Source organism: Bactrocera latifrons, unplaced genomic scaffold (genome assembly GCF_001853355.1).
Source record: "Bactrocera latifrons isolate USDA-ARS-PBARC rearing strain unplaced genomic scaffold, ASM185335v1 scaffold_59, whole genome shotgun sequence".
Lineage (NCBI taxonomy): Eukaryota > Metazoa > Arthropoda > Insecta > Diptera > Tephritidae > Bactrocera > Bactrocera latifrons.
This window is the reverse complement of record NW_017537256.1, coordinates 1,222,857-1,242,703: the sequence shown is the minus strand read 5'-3', so window position 1 is coordinate 1,242,703 and position 19,847 is coordinate 1,222,857. Positions and strand designations below refer to the sequence as shown.

Sequence of the window (19,847 nt, the reverse complement as noted above, 5' to 3'; positions counted from 1 at the left end):
TTAAAGTTTTTTATTATTCAATTTTTACTATTTAAATTATTTTTACTTACATAAATTCTGTAGTCACAAGATCTTTTATAACTGGAAATGGCCTGTTTAGAAATTTAATATGGGTTTATAGTTCTTTATAAATTTTTACTAACCCTTCTATTACAAAAGTAACAGTATTAAAAATCTAACAAAAGTATTCTTTTTTTCACAAACACTTCTCTATATTTTTCATTTGTTTCTAATTTGAAAAAAAAAAAAACAAATGTGTAACAAACGCTACCACGCACTACTTAAAAAAAATGATACTTAACTAACGACTTGAGATGTTTCAAATTACTGTAAATAATTGAATACAATTAACAACCACATTGAATGCATAAAAATGCAAACGCAATAAAAATGAATCATGTTGGGAAACTTATGAAAATCACATAACAACAAATACAAATGCCAACTTAAACAAATTGGATTTAAATGCAAAACACATTTGACAAAACATAAAAACTAAACATGTGGCAACGTATACAGCGGACTCGGATCGAGCCAATAATAATTCACTTATAGCGCACATACAGAACTTACCCGGTTTCGATGCATCGAAGGCGCGCATCGTACAACATTATTCGACATCAAAGAGTGAGAATGGCAGCCCGGAGAAATTGTTAACACCCGACGTGGGTCCGACAGCGGCCGAATCGATTTTGCCTTGGCGACGGGATCGTTCCTACCAGTGCATTGGTAAAGGCTTATTAGCAACTACAGCTACCATGTGTAGCCACTACTACAGATAAACAAACTAAATTATGTAGTTTTCGCCTTTGCAATTTAGTGTAAAAATACATAAATATGTTTTTGAAATCGCGTCGAAACTACCGCCAGCCAAAAGCACGCATTGTGTAAACATGTTGCTCAAAATCGTTTGGCGTCGCTGGCTGTTTTTTCAAAAACTATTCTTTTGGATGAAGTTTATTATTGTTCAAAAAAGTATTTGGCTTTGTATAATTTCCGAAACATATACATATTCTTTGCTCACCAAATTTCTGTTCACTTCCCCATTTTGTGTAACTTAATATTATTTTTATTGTATATACAAAAGAATATACAACTCACGGTTATGTCTTTGCTTTAGGCGCAAATATTTGGCAGCACTAATTGTTTTTCAGGGTCGTAAATATTTGAGTTTATTGTAATTACTTATACCATCACACAAAAAATCCATGTTTGTTCTAATCAAAAGCATTCATTACATCTTTACTTCAACAATAACTTGAAGGTTTGGTGCCTATACATAGCATCGCAAATCGTTTCTAACCAATATCATTGTACATCATGTGTGATAACAAACAAATATTTTTACTATAAATATCATTAGAAAAGGTGCATCTACCAAAGTCTTAACCAATCGGCCTCAAAATTAATTATAAATCACCCGTTCCCCAAACATTAATGCGAAATTTGTAAAAAAAAAATCTTAGACTAAAATTGTATACCTTTTAGTAAATGCGCATGCGCCCATGCTATGCAAAGCGCATTTAATGAATTATGAAATGACAATATGACTTTTTGAATTTTAAAGTAGTTTGTACGAATATTGCATAGCTGGCTTTTAAAATTATTTAAATTCATGCATTGTTCTTTAGCGTAGACTAAACCGTATATTTTTAATAAATAAAACTCCCATTACCGTTAAACCTTCATGTATATTCACGGGTCGTTGCATTTTAAAACATCATCGCTCATTAAAATCTTTCACGACGTAAGACCTAATTATATAACCTAAAAGTCTTTAATATTTTATATATCAAGTAAAGTGATGTTATCACATCAGTTTGATAAGAAATGAGGGAAACATCCTAAAAAATCCGGATTATTTTCAAGTTGTTGCTCAGCCAAGATCTTTTCGTAAAAGTCGCCACAACGATGTCACAGAGATACCCAACGCTTGAGAACGAAGTGTGAGAGACTGATTTGGGTTTTCCTCAATTAATGCATTAGCGACAGCAATATTCTCGACACTATCGGTACTTCTTTGTCTCACTGGCACGGGAAAATTTTGTACTGTGCGTGTAGATTCGAATTTTTCCACTGGTCTGTGAAAAATATAATAATAAGTATAATATAATCTTTAAATTCGTTTGCACTGAAGCTATAATACCCTTCACAAATACGAAAGTGATCAGATTTGATCCATTTCTTCGGAGGTTGCACTAGCTTTAGGCAATAACTCGTTCTAAATTTATTTTTTTTCGTCAAATGAAAAGGTTTTCCATACAAGCACAATCGTTCAGTTTGTATTTATGCTATATTGGTCCGATATCGGCCGTTCCGACAACTGAGTAGCTTTTTGGGGAAAAAACAACGTGTACCAAATTTCACACCCATATCTCAAAGAATATACAGACAGACAGGCGGACGGGCATGGCTTAATCGACTGAGCTCATCACGCTGATGGTTTCGAAATATATTTCAGAGAATCTTCGACGTTTCTTATGGGTGGTAGAAAGAACCAGAAATTTATCAACAGCCTGTACGCGGGGTAGAAGAATTAACCAAGGTTGTTGCAGTGGTAGAAATGGCTATTGTCGAAACTATAGAACCCAAGCTTGTTGTTGAAATACTAAAACCAACTAAAGAATCTGAAAATCCATAGGAGCCTGACAAACCTCGTGGAATACTTAATATACTCTGTGCAGGGTATAATTACTGTCAGTGTTCTTACCAAGTTCTTATGAAGAATTGTAGTAGCAGCCCTGAATATTGTGCATAAATTATTCGCCGATACTAATACTTGCCTCATAATTGCTACTACTACTAGTAAATCGATCAATTTATCATTCAGCCATTATTTCAGAAATTTCAAACAAATTAGACACATACACCAAAATTATGCCCATCATTTAATTTTTCCAATGTAAAAATAGCAATTATTCAAAACGCGTTTGTATTAGAAAAAAACTCAATCGGTTTCCAATGATTCAGTAATTACGCCAAACACATCAATTACTACGAGCATGGCATTTTTGTGCATGGCTATAATTTAGCGTTTCAATTCTGTTTGGTTCTTTTGCGTGTTTTAATTTTTTTTGGTTCCCAAAATGTTTCGTATTTTATATTTTTGTTTGCAGGATTAACAAAATTAACTTACTAATCAAAATAAGCAATTATATAATGGCTGTCAAGCTACATAACTTTTGTAACTAAACGAAAAATGTATGAACAAATTAGTAAAGTAATCTTTGGTTTCCGAACTCGCATGCACTATGCCTATTGCCTTCTTAACTTATGAATATTATTAAGCTTAAGCTTAGCTAACCAAAATAACTGTACAAATATGCATTGATATGGTTACCATAGATGCAATTAGTTTATGTAAATAAGGTGATGTTCATTTTACAAATTCAAAAGTTTAATCATTGCAATATTTTACTCATAATAGTTGCCGAGAATCCTATACCCGAGGAGGATCACAATATCTCACGTGATTCAGATGGTGAACGGCGTGTAGCAACACCTACCGCTACAGAATCGCAGTTGCCGTGGAAACGGCAGGGAGACGAACTGTCAGACGCAGTGCAGCAGAACGAATTCCCCGCTTGGGCTTCGAACAAGGAGTATTTGGCATATAATTCCCCCAGCGCCACATTTTTGGGTAAGTGCTCTTTTATTTTTGAAAATATGTATATCTGCTAGACATAAATTAAATAAAAATATATAAATTAATGTTTTATTTAAAACAAAAAAAGAATAGGCGGCATGTGTGTACATAGCCTTTAAGTAGAATATTAATATGTATGTATGCTTGATACTTGAAAATCTATACCTTTTATTGTCGGATCTAGTATTGTGTAGTACTCAATAATTTTCTATTAACGAAATTTTTCCCCATATAGAATATGTAAAAAATGTTCAAGAGCCGAGAATCCAATGACACGAATTTTCACGCACTGCAATATGTACATTAGTGCAGTGTTGAAGCCTTTGAAAAGTCCAAAAAATCATATTAGGATGAAACCCATTGGAAAAACCAGACACAATAATAGAAATGAAAGCACATAAATATATTTATGATAAGTTCGGTTATAGCCGAGTTAACGTTTCTTATGTTTCCAGTTTGGTGCCAATTCGAGATACCAAGTGCAGCCATGTCTTTTTACACCTGATCTCTCCAGCAGATTGGAGGTCTTCCTCTTCCTCTGCATCCCCCGGACGATTTGACCTAGCCAGCGTAGCCGCTGTCTCTAAATTCACTGACCTATGACAATATTGTCGTATAACTCGTACAACTCATCATTCCATCGAAGGACCCTAATCTTTCGCAAAACCTTTTTTTCGAAAGCTCGACGTCGAATCATCAGATTTTTTCATCGGCCATGCCCCTGCACCATATGGCAGGACAGCAATAATGCGTGCAGTTAATACTGGTTCCAAGATAGACGAAATTATCTACGACTTCGAAATTATGACTGTCAATACTGTCATAGAAGCAAAGTCGCGAGTATGACGAAGAAGCAGAACTAAAGGCGCGGTTGTTGAGGCCAATGTTATCAATATCATCGGCGACTATGCTATACACTTTTATAAAAGATTGTGTCTACTCGATTCAGCTATACAGCTCGAATTATTTTCTACAGCAGTAGATGGAAGAAGTCGCGCGATAGGAAGTCGGCTTCTCTGGAACCTCGTTTGGTATCGAAAAGGCTGGGAGAGGTCCTTCCCGATCCGGATGGATGGTATTGCTAACGTCAGTTTACACAGAAGTAATAGTTTTGTGGGGATACCAAATTCAGACCACGCGGCATAAAAGCAGCTTCTTTTCGTGCTATCAAACGCAGTTATGAAATCGACGAAAAGGTGGTGTGTGTCTATTTTCTTTTTATGGGTCTTTTCCAAAATATATGGTGAATATCTGGTCAGTTGTTGATTTTCTCGATATAACCTTATATGCGATGTTGAGGAGGCTTATCCCACGGTAGTTGGCACAGTTTGTGGTGTCCCTTTTTGTGGATTGGCCAGAGTACACTTAAAACCTAATCGTCGGGCATACTTTCGTTCGACCATATTCTACAAAGAAGTCATCTCATGGTGTTATGCTTTCACTGTCATTCAGCTGTCTGGAGAAGTGTTTCCTCCATAATTTTTCCATTTTTATTTGAACTACATACATGCATCTGTTATTTCGTAAAAGTTTTCCTTTTCCAATGGGTTTAATGCTGATGTGATATTTTCTGCTTTCAAAAATTATGTAGACTGTCATTATTTATCGAGCGTAAATTACACTAGTTCACATTCATTTTGCGATTGTGATGTTGAGGTTGTTTCTTGCTAAAATCGAAAATGAAAGCAAACATTTCCTAATACGTAGCATTTTTTGTGTTGCAGTAAAGGGCTGTAAAGGTCAAACCGTCTACTAAAATGACAAAAATGGCTGTACATGTTGTTAAATTATTGAACTCAACTTCGCAATGAGGACACCTCAAATAACAGTCGCAAATTTTTCAACCGTTTTTTTGGGAAGTGTTATTGAACATTATATATTAGGGATAAATAGTATTTTTTGTCCTTTAACTATTGAGCTAAATTTTATAATTTAGTTGTTCTTAATAAGAAAATAATTCTAACTATCCTACAATAGATGAGTGAAAGTAGTCCACAACGCTAATTTTTACTTTGAGTACTGAGCGGCGCTCGTTGGCAGTAAAATGCGATACATCTGAAACTTGCATAGTTCAAATTCCTCCCTAACTTATGTAAATACATATATGGTTGCGTAACTCCAGCTTAGTAAAAATATTACTTTAAATATGATATTTAATACAAGTAGAGAGTTTGCATATACAAATATAAATGTTTAACACGAGTGTACATTAAAAGCAAAATGTTGCATGCCCTCTATATACACCCGATTTCAGTTTTTGTACTATTATTTGCGCATTTATTTTACTCTTTTAACTATAACTATGTACTCGCTCTTAAAGAATTATTGGAAAAGTGTATATTTGCAGCCATATGTGTGTGAGAAAAATTATATGCAAATAATATGATAAATTAGAGAGTAGCTTTGAAATATGACGTATTTAAAATTATTCTTATGTATTACAGCACCAATTGTCAAAATTCTGTAAACACCCGCTAATGTTGTGTTTTATTTTATTTTAACTTTCTTTTTTACCTTTTTCGATTTCCTCTATGTTCTTCTCTTCCACGTAAACTGCGTTGAATGTGTGTTATGCAAAAAAAAAACCAACAAAAAAATTCAAAAATAAAATAATAATGGTAATGATTATAATGCAACTGTCCACCCCTGACATGACATGTTTTGCAACTAAACAACTTAACAATACTAAAAATTATAACTAAAAAAATGAAATAATAATTAAACAAAACCCGAAATATACGTAATAACAACAAACGCCCACACTCTCATGAAATATCGTATATCGAACAAACAAAAAACAAACTCCTCCATTCGTATGCACAATCCATCATCAAAAAACCACTTCACAATTTTACACAAAAAGGTGGCATAAACAAACCTAAACAGCCCAAGTCTGTCATAGGTTTATTTCGACGCGAGAGTTGCGGCTCGAGAGGTGGCAGCAGTCTGGGCGATCCAACAGATGGCGCTAGTTCAGCACGTGGCTCAGACCCCACATTGGCAAATGCATTGATTAGTGGCCTACCGCTGATGCCGTTAATACAACCGCCGCATGCGAATCCCCGTCTTGATAAGCGCTCACAATCGATTTCGGTAGCCACATCCGGCGGCCATGGTGGCATCGGTATTAATATTGGCGATTTAGCACATTCGGGTCCCTTCCCCGTAACGGCCAGCCATAGGCGTAATGTGCGGCGTGGTTCAATGTTGGAGTTAAGTGGGTAAGTATAGCATATAAGTAGCGGCGTGCGCACAGCTCGTATGTGTGTGTTATTTAGTTGCTCCATTTTCGCCTAACACACACTTACACATCTTTTAATGTTTGTTTTTACTTTAGTCCTGTTATTTGTAAAATATTTTTCACACAATTTGCTTGAATAAACTACATATTAGTTTTTGATTTGATTTCATTTGTTGTGCATTTTACATTTAGTTAGTAGTGAACACTTCGTAGTATTTGTGCGTTATTAATATTTATTTGTGTGTATTTAGCATTGTTTTTTATTAGAAAATGTGGCACTACTTTTTGTTCATTACTATGAGTAACATTTTAAAATACGCTAAGTAATAGCAACTAAATGATTGTTGATTTATATAAAAATTTCATAAATAAAACCGCAATTTATTAATAGATTGATTGCCATCTGTTACTAACGCAAATAGCGCAGCAAATTTTATATGTTCCATATATTTTAATATACATATGTATATATTTTCGGTTACTTGTGTGTCATATAATAATCACAGTTTTCAAAAATTTTTGCTATTTTTTAAAGCATTTTTAGCGCCATAGATGGAAAATATCATAACCTGAACAACAACAAACCTTTCAATAATTTTTTTCTTGAACGTATAGAAAATAAATAATTTTTATTTTTGAAGATCAAATTTTACCTAAAATCATTATTTACAGCTATACTGAATATTTATTACCCTATTCAATGAACTACGCATAAAATTAGTTAAGTTACTTAGTTTTACTGTTAAATTTCATGAACTTCGCTTTAAAAGCATCTTGCGATTGGTTGTGCTTTAGATTTGTGTTAATTACTTATATGGGAAACTATCCCATACAACCGATGGTTAAAACTGTATGTAGTAGTATTATTTATATAAAAATCGGATTGCTTAATTTATTTTAATATAAAAGAAACATTTATACTGAAGCACCTAACCTCAAATTTAACCCGGATTAGTCCATATAAATTGAGTGCGTACAGCGCATCGATAAATTTTTTTCTACATTAATTGGCATAACATTATTTTATGTTCCTGTGAAGTTTGATCTACATACATACATATATCAATTAGTGTGTGTTTGTTAGCTGTCTCTTTACCATGCGAACTCTTTAGCTGGCGATTTCTTTATAAATTGGTTCAATGGCCTTAAAACGCGCCAGCGTTCTAAATAGTGCATTCAGGTGTTTGGGAACGACTATAGCTTTTACTCGCTTCATATCCAAAACATTAGCCAAAATCTTTTGAGTCGATCTCTGAAATCGTCTACTAACTCTCTAATGCTAACACGACGTTATCTAAGGTCATAATTCTTTCGATGTTATCGTAATTAAGGCGCTGTCCCCCAGTGTGAAAGCCTAAAAACGTAATTTTTGAAAATGAAAACAAAAAAATTTCACGGTATGGTTTTACATGGTTCAAGAATGCACAGTGAAATTGCTCAAAAATTAAATAATTTGCTAAATTTATGTTAACTCCAACCGCGCTAAAAAAAAGAGAATCGAGTGCTCCAGTCTTGAAACCTTCCGTTAATCGCCGCGTCTTTTCGTGAATTTTCAAGCATCACCCCTGTCGGCCAGCTTGTCAAGCTCTTCGTACTCACGTACTCCTCATCGTACCAGCTGTTCTTTTGCTGTTTCCGGAAATCAATGCTTTCATTTGCAGCTGTACGTAAGGAACTTGAAATGACCAACTCCTACATAAAAAATGTTGTACAAGCTAGGAAAAATATTTTGAATCGATTCGTTTAGCACGCGCAGTGTAAATGGATCATACCGAGTTAAATTTAATCTTGGTATTGATATATTATCTTGATATATTGATAAAATGACTTCAATATTCTGGATATATTCATTTACAAAAATAGAAATTGTCACATATTTATAGTATTGGTGCCTTTATGACTGTAGAGTCTAACAAATATAGACTATAAGTGAACTTGAACACTACACGCTTAAAATTCGCACATGTGCCACACACACACACACGGCTAGGTACAAACTAATTTTACACTGTAAAATGATTTCTGTGGCATTTCGATAATATTTCATTCTAATCTGCATTAAAGTCAACAACAATAACCTACATGTGTATTACTACTAATTTTGCTTGGATAATCAAACTTTAGCTGTGTGCGTCAAAATGCAAAAAAATAACGGTAAATTTGTGTGTTGTTTGGTATGTATTGTATTGTATTTACAGACTAATTGTAACTGGACGCAGGCCAAGTAGAGTCTTACAATTTAATTCAACATTACAAGACATTGCAAGCGCATTAACTACCACAACCACTTCTAATAATACCACCACTAATTCCACTGCTATTATAAATACAACTATGTGTAAAACTACAACTACAACGATCACTGCTACGACCACTACGACTAACAATGCGACCACTCTAATAGATAATTATAATATTACTTCCAGTTTAGCTACTAAAAGTTCTGATAACGCTTCCAACACCACCATTACTGCTACTATCAATACTACCACAACAACAACAACGACAACTACTACTACCGCTACTACTAATAATTCCCCCAAAAAGGCTCCTGCTACTCCAACAAGCATTTGTTTTGCCACCCCAGACTCTTCAAATGCTACAACACCCTCAACAATAATTGACAATAGCCCTAGTAGCTATTAGTAGTTGCTCTTCTGCTTTAAAGTTCATGCAAATGCGTTTAATAAATTATTTCATTAACCTTCGAAAAGTGTTTACAGCCAGCTGTACGAGTAAATCGCTTAACCGCTATAAAATGCATAACATACAAATTTAAGAGTAAAACATGTGCATACATGCATTAACATACGGTAACATAATATGTACATAAAATAAGTGTGGAAGAAGTGTGGTGAATATACTATGTACAAAGGTTTTAGTACTTTTATAGGAAATGCGGTTACTTTCGATACATATTTACATATGTATACGAGTAGTATAATACGTACCTGTAAATATTAATTAAATTTACCAAAACATTTTCAAATAAAATTTAATAGGAGGTAATGTTATTTGGCTACTAATGAATGTACTTTAGAGATTGTTTTTTTTTTTCTTTATTGTTTTTGGTTTATATTTAAGGTAACAATTGTTTGGAACATAACTTTTTTATATTTAATACGTAGGGTTCCTTGTAACTTTTGTGGTAGTGAAAGTAGTTGGAAAATGCTAAATAATATTAGAATCAATATGTAATTACATAATTATTAACTTACATAAGCAAATATTCTTATTATGTACATACATATGCAATTTAAGTATATTATCATGTAAGTATTTGCTTGTATATAGACTTTAAGGTGTTCGTTATTTTCCAAGCACATTTTTTTTTTTTTGCGTAAACAAGCTCTTCGAGGGATTTTTTGAAATTTTGCATAAGCAAGTCAACCTTTTGAAAAAATATATTCTAATACAAGATTTTTCGCTCTACAAAAAGTGTTTAAATGATATTTTCCATAAAAATATTTCTTTTGAGGTTATATGTATAGTTAAAATTACAGCTGTTGACAGCTAATTAGAAATGCGCCGTTTTTGTGAGGTGCTGATGAGATAATGATAAAATGTTTTGGTATACCGTTATTGATATTCCTAAAAACCTTACATAATTTGTGTTACTCTATAAAAAAAACTAACAGAACTTCAACTGTGAAACTATAAAACTGAGCGAATTTGGTAGTAGCTCAGTTTTATAGTTTCACAGTTGAAGTTCTGTTAGTTTTTTCCCAAATGCATTTACCATCGGTACGATATAGAGGGTGAATTAAGTGCGACAGCTAATTAGAAACAGTTGTTTAATGAAGTAAAATTATTGCAGGTGTTAATTTTTATGAATAATATTATTGATTTCTGGTAAGGATGTGTTTCAGAGTTTTGGTTTAAAATATATTAAAGTGTATTATTCAAGTTTTTTAATGAGAAAAGCTGCAGCTGTACACCTGCCCTACTTGGTTACATTTTTGACTTTCGTCAGTCTGGGAAGACGGACAAAAAAATTTTGAAACAGGTCAACCTTAAAAACTTCAACAAATATATACCGCTGAATTACTACCACCGCTCGAAGAGACCCACAAAAAAGTTCCCCTGCCACTCTACAGAAAACTGAAGACGAATATAATGTCCAAATATACAAGAAAACAATTTCCCGGCGTTTGGTCGAATTTTGACTACACGGTAGGGCAACACGCAGGAAACCACTTCTGACTAAAATTCAACGTAAACAACGCGTAGACTTTACCAACTCTTATTGATCTTGGACAACAAATCAATGGTGGTATGTTGCTTGGAGCGATGTAACCAAAGTTAGCATAGATTCTGATGGTCGAAGGTATATGATCTATCAAGAATTTTATGATCACTATGTTTCACTCGTAGTGAAGCATGGTGGAGGATCAATCACGGTGTGGGAATTTTTTTCCTGGAATTGTGTAGGGCCGCTCCCTGCGTTTGACGTAATTTTAAAAAAGCAGAAATACGTCGACGTTCTAAAAAATGTCATTCTGCCATGGACTAAGGAGGAATTCGTCCTATGAAAATTCCAACAAAATAACAATCCAAAACAAATATACAAATATGGATGTCTTCTTTGATAAAATTATAACGGCATGGCAAGCAACATTAGTGGTGCGGTGTCAGAGTCTTATAACGTCAAWTCGCAATCTATGTGAAGCAGGAGTAAAGTAAAAGGGTTAAGCAACAAAATACTACCTGAAAGTAAGCAATTTTTTTAATAACAGTATATTTTAGTTACTAATGAGCTGTCACACTCAAATCGTTTAAGTTAACCGTAGGTTGTAATGAAATGAGTGAAAAAGCAGTGAAAATAAATGATTTATTGGAAAATAACATCATTTACTTCAAAATATGTAGCGTTATAATTAGCTGTCAATAGCTGCATATATTAAACGACGTGTTTTTTTTAGATAGAGGACAAGAATTTAGGGGACTAATAACTTTTCATAACCCATCGTCAAATCATAAAATAATACATTGTTTGACTTGCTTAAAAAAATTGTTGTTGTATTGCATGCAATTACAATTCTCGACTATATAACTTCTGTTCGTTATAGCTTATAAATTTATGAGACTATATGAAACCCTAAATGAAACTAAAGAGTTTGTTTATGTTGAATAATGTTTGGATTCCTCGAGCAAGAACGAGCTATTCTCAATATTTTTTTTTCATATAAAAAATAAAATTTTTTATTATTCCAAAGACACATTTTTTACTAACATTTTACGCAAATTTCAAATGAAAAATTCATAACTCGGCTATTACGACGTCATTTCGGCAGGTTCTGGGAAAAATGTGCATCCGCGTTGACAGCAGAACTTCTTACACGATCATTAACAGTTAAACGAAAAATTACAGTTTTTAATTAAGACCATAAAGTAGGTATTGAAGAAAGAATAAAAAGAAAAATGAAAATTGGATTTTTACAAACGTTTTTACAAAAAATACAAATTTTGGTGAATATTTGCCGATGTTTCTTTAATAGTTGTAATTCAACAAAAAACCCTTCGTTCAAGAGCTTATAAATTATACCTGAGGACCTGAGTTCTTAGGGATATGGGGTTATTTAAAAGGAGGGCCGAAAGCACTGTATTTTCTTATTACTTAGTATTAGTAAAAATCTAAAAAAAAAATGTTTTGCGGTGACCACTATATCTCTGAATTGAGTCCTCTGAAATTAAAAAAAATTAACAAAATTCGTTGAAGTAATGTCACATCTAGTAATTAATTGGAGGAATAAGTAAAATAAAATTTTTTAATAAAATGGGGATTTCTACAAAAAAAAATCGAGTTTTTACCGAAATTTCGGAAATATATTGTTAATAAAAAACTATATCGGTGAGAAAAAATCTTCGTTTAATTACTAAAAAATATATATAAGAAGCTCGTGTTAAAATTTGAAACTAATCTTTTGCCGTTTCCGAGTAATGTTGGTTACCGACTTTGAAAACACCATTTTGAGAAAAACGCGTATAAAGTTTGGAATGTAGTTCCAAGCACTTTGAAACGACTTTCGAAATTGCGTGTGACTTCGAAAATATTCACCGGAACGATGTTAATGATTTTTTGTGTGTATTCTTAAATATATATACATTAGGAAAATAAAATAAAAACGTTGATTTTTTGAAAATTCTAACTGTATGATGTGAGTTCACGAGAGATCTTGATAACCGACTATAAAAGCATTTAAACGTAAAACTTTAATCTCTGAAGTCTCGTCTTCAAAAAAAAAAACCAAAAAAAATCTGGGAAAATAACGAACACTTTAATTAACATTTTGGTGGATAATTTTAATTGATTTATTATATAATTTAGATTTTACATTTCGTGCTATGTGACCGTGCTCTTAATTAATAATTGTTAATGATAATACTATGTACTGACGAGAATCAGCCGCCTATCAAAAAATTATCAATACCATAGCAGGATTTAAGTTTGAAAATAATGAACAAAACATATTTGAAAAAAATAGTTATTTTGTTTTTAATTTTATAAATAGTTATAATAGTTTAATTACTTAAAGTAATTGCAATAATTGTTTATTAAAATATGATTTAATGTGCCTCTCTATGGTATATAATATATATTTACACAAAAAACACAATTTCGCAATGTTAAGTTAACTTCAAACAAAAAATAAAAAAAAACACGATAATAATCAAACTATAATTTTTATTTTTTATTGCAATAATGATTACTGCAATTTAAATACGTTCATTTTGCCATCACACAAGTTAACTTAGCAATGGAAAATAGTTTAAAAAAATACGCGTAATTCAACAATATAACCTTCATAAAAGTTTTCCCGCTAACACAAAATAAGCGGCTACTGTAATTTATACCAAAACTTTCGTTTGTGACTAACCATTCTTACAAAATACAATCCTTACATTTTTGCAGCATAAATTTCCAATATCAAMGTGTCTAACACTACACCAACGCTCAAACAAAATCGCAAATATATTGGCTATACCTTACTGAAGCCATATGAAAAGTACAAATATAGGTTTTAACGAACTTATATACATTTCAATATACATACATACACGCAAACATATATGCAATTTTTTAATTTATTAAATGCGAAACACTTAAAGTTTTTGAAATTGTTTAGCATCTCTTTGTAGTTAGTGATCCGGCGCTAGTTATGTATATAAAACAAATATTAATAATTAGCAACAAAACACAAACTTCATTGCACAAACACACAATTATATGCAACTATACATAAAAACAACACAACACAAATATTAGCAGTACTAATAAATTAAAAAGTGAGAAAGCTGTGGCACACAAACAACACATAAGAATTGGCAATAACCGGAAATTCACCAACATAAACACTGAATTGCTCATATTTTAATTTTTAAAAAGTAAGTAATGTAGGTAAAATTTATATAAAAAAAAATATACTTGTTTTTTAATAGGTTTACTTTTGTAATCGGTTTGTGTGTACTCTAATTTTATAAACAATTAATTTAAGTTGACTAAAACAGATTCGTGTGTGGATACTCGTATCTTTATGGTATATACAATTATGCTTTGTAAATATATTTATGCCTATTAAATATGTACTTATATTGGGTAGTCGAAAAAGTCTTTTCGTATTTTGTCAATAGATGTCGTTGCAGTCGTATATCTCCAGTGCTACCAATCATACCACATAGTGTTGGAAAGGTGAGGTTTTAAGTTTCATTTAACCAAAAAATTAGAATCGGGCAAGTTTAAAAAAGGTTACAGCTGAATTTTGAAGTTTTTTAATCATAAATGTCGCTAAGCTAGGATTGGCGTCTCGAAGAGTTATGATGATTGTTTGGTGGGATTGGAAAGGAATCAATCAATGATTTTATATGTCAACAATTGATGAGATTGAAGCAAGCAATCGAAAAAAAGGCCAGAACTGATCAACTGTGGTCAAAACAACGCTAGACCCTTACCTTACACCATCGGACTACCATTTGTTTCGGTCAATGTAGAACTCCCTTAATGGAGCAAAATTGGCTGTGAAAATTACTTGTCGCAGTTTTTCGTCGAGAAACCAGAAAAGCTTTACACTGATGGAATAAACTCTAAATGGTACATATTTGGTACATTAAAGTTCATTATGAATATAAAAAAATAAGTTGAAGTTTGTTTAGAAATACGAAAAGACTTTTTCGACTACTCTATGTTAGTTCCTACTGTTGTACCCTATTTAGCTTAAGCAGGCAATTTTATTTCAATTTTTAACACAATTTATATATGAATTTAAAAATTTTTCTATTGTTTTTTGTTTTTGTTCAGAACGAATCTCAATGAATGTATTTATCACTGAATAAAAGACTATTACTGCGTATTCACAGCGCAATAAAGTTTTTTGTTAAGTTACAATTTTAAAAAATCCATTTACGATATTTAGTCCTACAAACCGTACAGTATTATGTAATATCTAAACAACCAGTTTCTACACAATTATGCTACAATTATACTTTTAATTTATATGAATGTTTATAGGGTAAATAACACTTACTTAATAAGTTATAAATCACTGCATCATGTTTCTAAACACTTACTAAGTATATATTCATTACTAAAATTTAAAAAATATGTGGTTTCTTTTTGTTTATAAAAATAAAAAACCTAAAAAAGTTCAATGCTTATAATATTAAGACATACTATAAGTATTATGTGCTTAGTTGTGCAAAATGTGCATAAATTATTTGGCTGAACATGTTTTATTCTATTATTTTTTATAAATTTAGTTTTAAGTTTTGGTATTGCTTAATTTTATAGTGACTTGTTGTAAAGTATACTCTTGCAAATATATATGTTCATATATAATATTTAATTATTTATTAAATTAAGTTATAACTCTTTTTAATGCATTTTAATAAATATTTACTTAAACTGTAAATACTATATACAAGTCTACGCTCTATTAAATTATTTATGCTTACTTGCTGCTGGTGTTGTTTTTCTTCTCTCACTGGTGCTTTTCATGTTTATACCTTTTATTTGTATATGTATGTGTATATGTAAAACTTATGAAAAATCTATTACAGCTTAAAATATTCACCATTTACTATTTTATGTACTATTTTAAATAAAATTTACATGTACTTTCAAATGCTTCTTACATTTTAACGAGTTTTGGTTAATGAATTGTATATAAGAAAAATTAGTATGGGTATATTAAAAAAAAATCAGCTCTTTTACTACATTATTATTCATAGCTTGCTTTGCTTTCATCGCTGCTGCTAAGCATTATACTTTCTGTATTTACATATGGACTAAAGCTTATGATTTTGTCGGCTTCTTACCACTTGCTGTAGCAAATACATAATTGCTTTCACTCGCATGAGTTCTTGGTTCTGTGCTCAAAAACTGTGGTCATTCATATAAGCTTAAACATTTTTATAAAATGCCATATACATACATATTGCTTATCAATATTTTATACATACATATGTACATAACTATGTATTTCGAATATCATGCTAAAAAATTCGACATTACCCAAAATATCTATAATGAAAATTTTCTTTCATTGCACCCATTAACCATGTCGCCACTAAAAACCAAATAAATCACCAATATTATCACTGTGACGAACACACATCACAGAGACACTATCCCCGAGGAGACTTACCAGCACGGTCATTCGAAGTCCTTGTGCGAACCGACCGGCGAAGATTGGGAAAACACCGCTTTGGCAACACGCGAACGTACCATAAGCGGCGGCAGCAATAGCACCGGCCGTGAGCCACTTTTACCCAAATTAACGCCACGCGCGCAAATACGCCGTATGGGTGGCAGCAGTGGTGGTGTTGGCGGTGCTATGAGCACGCTCGGTGGCTTGCGTAATCAAGTGACGACCGCCCTACTCTCCACATCGAACTCCGAGTATGATGATGATGAAGATGAAGATATTGATTTGTATGACGATGAGAGTATTGTCGTAACCACATTGACTAGCGGCGGTGGTGGTGGTGGTAGTGGCGCGCTAAATCGTAGCGGTAGCAGTGGGAGTGGCGGCGGCAATGGTAGTAGCGGTGCCAGTAGTAGCAGTAACAATACAACAACCACAATTCGGCTGACACGCAACAATGATGAGAGTATCATTTGAGATTGTCGCCGCAAGCAAATGCTATAACGGCGACTTTTTGGCGAAGGCAGCAGCGGTAAGCAGCAACAGCAGCGTCGCCTAAATCGTTGGGCTTTCAAGTATGAAATGTTACAATGATTAGTTGAAAATTAAAAGGGTGGGTAAGACTAAGATTGCGAAAATTCAATGAAATACTAGTTGCCAATAATGCCTGTTAATTGAAGAAATACTTTGAGTATGTATTAGAAATTAGTATAAGTTTTAGAAAAAGTGGTTGGTTTAGATAAATTGCTTGTCATAAGTTTGTTCTTAAGTTGGTGATTCTAAGTGAGTAGATTAGTTAAAGTGTTTTAGTTTTTTATCGTTTTGGTTAATTTTGAAAAATAGCATTTTTTTTATTTTGATTACTTTTGAAATTGAAAAATATAATTTTTTTATTATTTTCAATAATTTCGAAATTAAAAAACATAGTTTTATTTATTAGTTTTTTGAATTTCGAAACTGAGAATTAGTATTTTTCACTAGTTTTATTTTTCTTGAAAAATTCTAATTTTCAAGTTCGAATTTTACAAAAAAGAATACAAAGTTAAGTTTTTTAATTTCGAAATTTGAAAATATCATTTTTGTTCTTTTGATTTAGTTCGAAATTGAAAAGTAGTATTTTTCATTACCATTATTATAAAATACATTTTCTTTTATTATTTTCAATAATTTCGAAATTGAAATACCATTTTTGATTATTTTTAAAAATTTCGAAATTAAAAACAATAAGAAGAATAGTGAAAAATACGAAAGTTAGTATCGAAATTGAAAAAATTAAATCGAAATTTAAAAATAGTATTTATTTATCATTTTGATTAATTTCGAAAAGTAGCATTTCTTTTTTTACTAATTTTGCAGAACAGTAAACAGCAGTAAAAATTTTTCAGTTTTTTATAGAAAGAAAAATAAAAATATTATTTCGACATGTTCTTTGTTTTCACCATTATTTCACACTACCATTTCATTATAACTTCGTGTATAAATTTTCATTCGCAATACAATTAAAATTTTGTTTAAAATGCATTGTAAAAAGGTAAATGTATGACTGCAATAAAAACTCAAAATAACCACCAAAACTATAGAACCATAGTGTAATTATAGCGCGAACCATTTCACTTCTACTCTGTGCTGTATTTTATGCAGCACTTAAACACTGTGCACCTAAAATTATGCTTCGATAGAAATATAGAGTGAAAAAAACGAAATGTCACCTAATTAGCAACACTGGGCTGTGTTTGAATAAAATAAGTAACTACTATAAAATTGTGCTAATAGTTTCCAGAAAAATAGCAAAAACACTTCAGCAATTCCAATGCCATATTTTTCATGTCTACACAAATGTTACTCGTTTTAATTTCAACTTTAATGTATTAGGTAAAATTGTTTGAGGCTTTCATTTGTTTACAAAATGTATATACCGAGCGAACAATAGAAAGGTGTAAAGATTTTTTACGTGCACTCTTGTTTTAACTTGTAAAGAATTTGTAAAGAATTTTATATGTATAGAACTGTCATGCAGTTCTGACTGCAGTAAAGAAAAAATATGTAAAATAGTATGTAAAAAAGAGTTAAGCTACTGCTTAGGGCGTTAGAAGAACATGCCATAGCAATGGGAAAACTAACGAAAACTTGTAAATGTGTGTAAAATATATAACTGTATGTATATTTAGTATAGTGCGTGGTTCTAAATGTATTGAACGGCGTGTCGATAAGACAATTGAGGCTACGGCTTGAATGATTGGAGTTTTAATAATTTTTATAACATTTTAACAGTTACAACTTAAACTAGTTATACTTAAAAACCAAAACAAGGCAAATAAAATTACTTAAAACAAATATTCTCCCAATTGGTACATTAAAATTCAAACAAATCTTATAAAAACCTTAGCTTTGAAATTGAAAACTTTGTAATATTACGCATAGTATATGTCAATGTACATGTAACTGTACATAAAATATTATTTATAAAATATTATTTATTTTCAGTGTTGCTAATTTCTTACTAAAACACTTTACTTGGCAAGCATTTGTACTTAAGTTTTTGTTTGTTTGTTTTGTTTCATTTTAAATTCTATGAGACACACAAGCACTTAGAAAAGTATGATATTTTCGAAAACGTACAACTGTCAAACTTTATATTTGAATTTCGAATATAATAAATTGCAATTAAATATGTTTAAATTCATAAGTGTAAACAATAGAGCAAATTTATACTTTAAAATATAAATACTTTAGCATTATTTGTCGTTGAGACTTTTTTTTATAAATTTGTAAAGAAGTGCTGCAAAGATCTTCCTGAAACAACAGAATACGTAATGTGTTAAACGTACTTAAACTTAAAAGTGTTCTTCATTTTGAAAGCAGTTTCTAATTTCTTTCAATAAAAAATAACGTCTAGCAAAAAGCATAGACTCAAAAAAGCTATAAAAAACTTTTACTATTTTATTAAGTTGTTGTTGTTTTTTTTTTAAGAAAATTATTGCAAAAATAATAATTTACGGCCGATCTGTGGAAGTGAAGATGTAGGGGGTGACGTGATTGAATTTTTGAAGATTAAAAACGCTTTATCTCGATTTTTTTAAATTTTTTCTTATACAAACATTTTATTTCTTTCACGAAATTCAGCATAAACTTATCCTCTATGACCCAAATACACTGAAAAAAATTATCATAGTAGTGTATATATTTTTCATAACATCAGAAGGAAGAAAATTGAACAAGCTTATATTTATAATTTTGTTATTATTTTTATTAATTTCGAAATCGAAAAATAGTATTTTTCGCTATTGTTATTATTATTTTGATTAAAATTAATAAAATA

General features: G+C 31.5%; 1 protein-coding gene across 10 annotated transcripts in view; it reads left to right on the top strand.

Moving 5' to 3' along the window:
• The window catches only part of LOC108974826 (sodium/hydrogen exchanger 3), a 67,368-nt gene extending 50,009 nt beyond the window's left edge, over positions 1–17,359 (top strand). For 2 of the 10 annotated variants that reach the window (XM_018942892.1, XM_018942891.1), the window contains exons 17-20: positions 520–729; positions 3,428–3,640; positions 6,510–6,867; positions 16,504–17,359. In XM_018942892.1, coding sequence (XP_018798437.1) covers positions 520–729; positions 3,428–3,640; positions 6,510–6,867; positions 16,504–17,005 — 1,283 coding nt within the window. In that variant the 3' untranslated portion in view covers positions 17,006–17,359. Of the gene's footprint in view, positions 1–519; positions 730–3,427; positions 3,641–6,509; positions 6,868–9,085; positions 9,963–14,014; positions 14,274–16,503 lie in introns of those variants that run through there. The other 8 variants (XM_018942895.1, XM_018942894.1, XM_018942897.1 and 5 more) reach the window with 6 other exon arrangements.
• Positions 17,360–19,847: the final 2,488 nt, after the last annotated feature.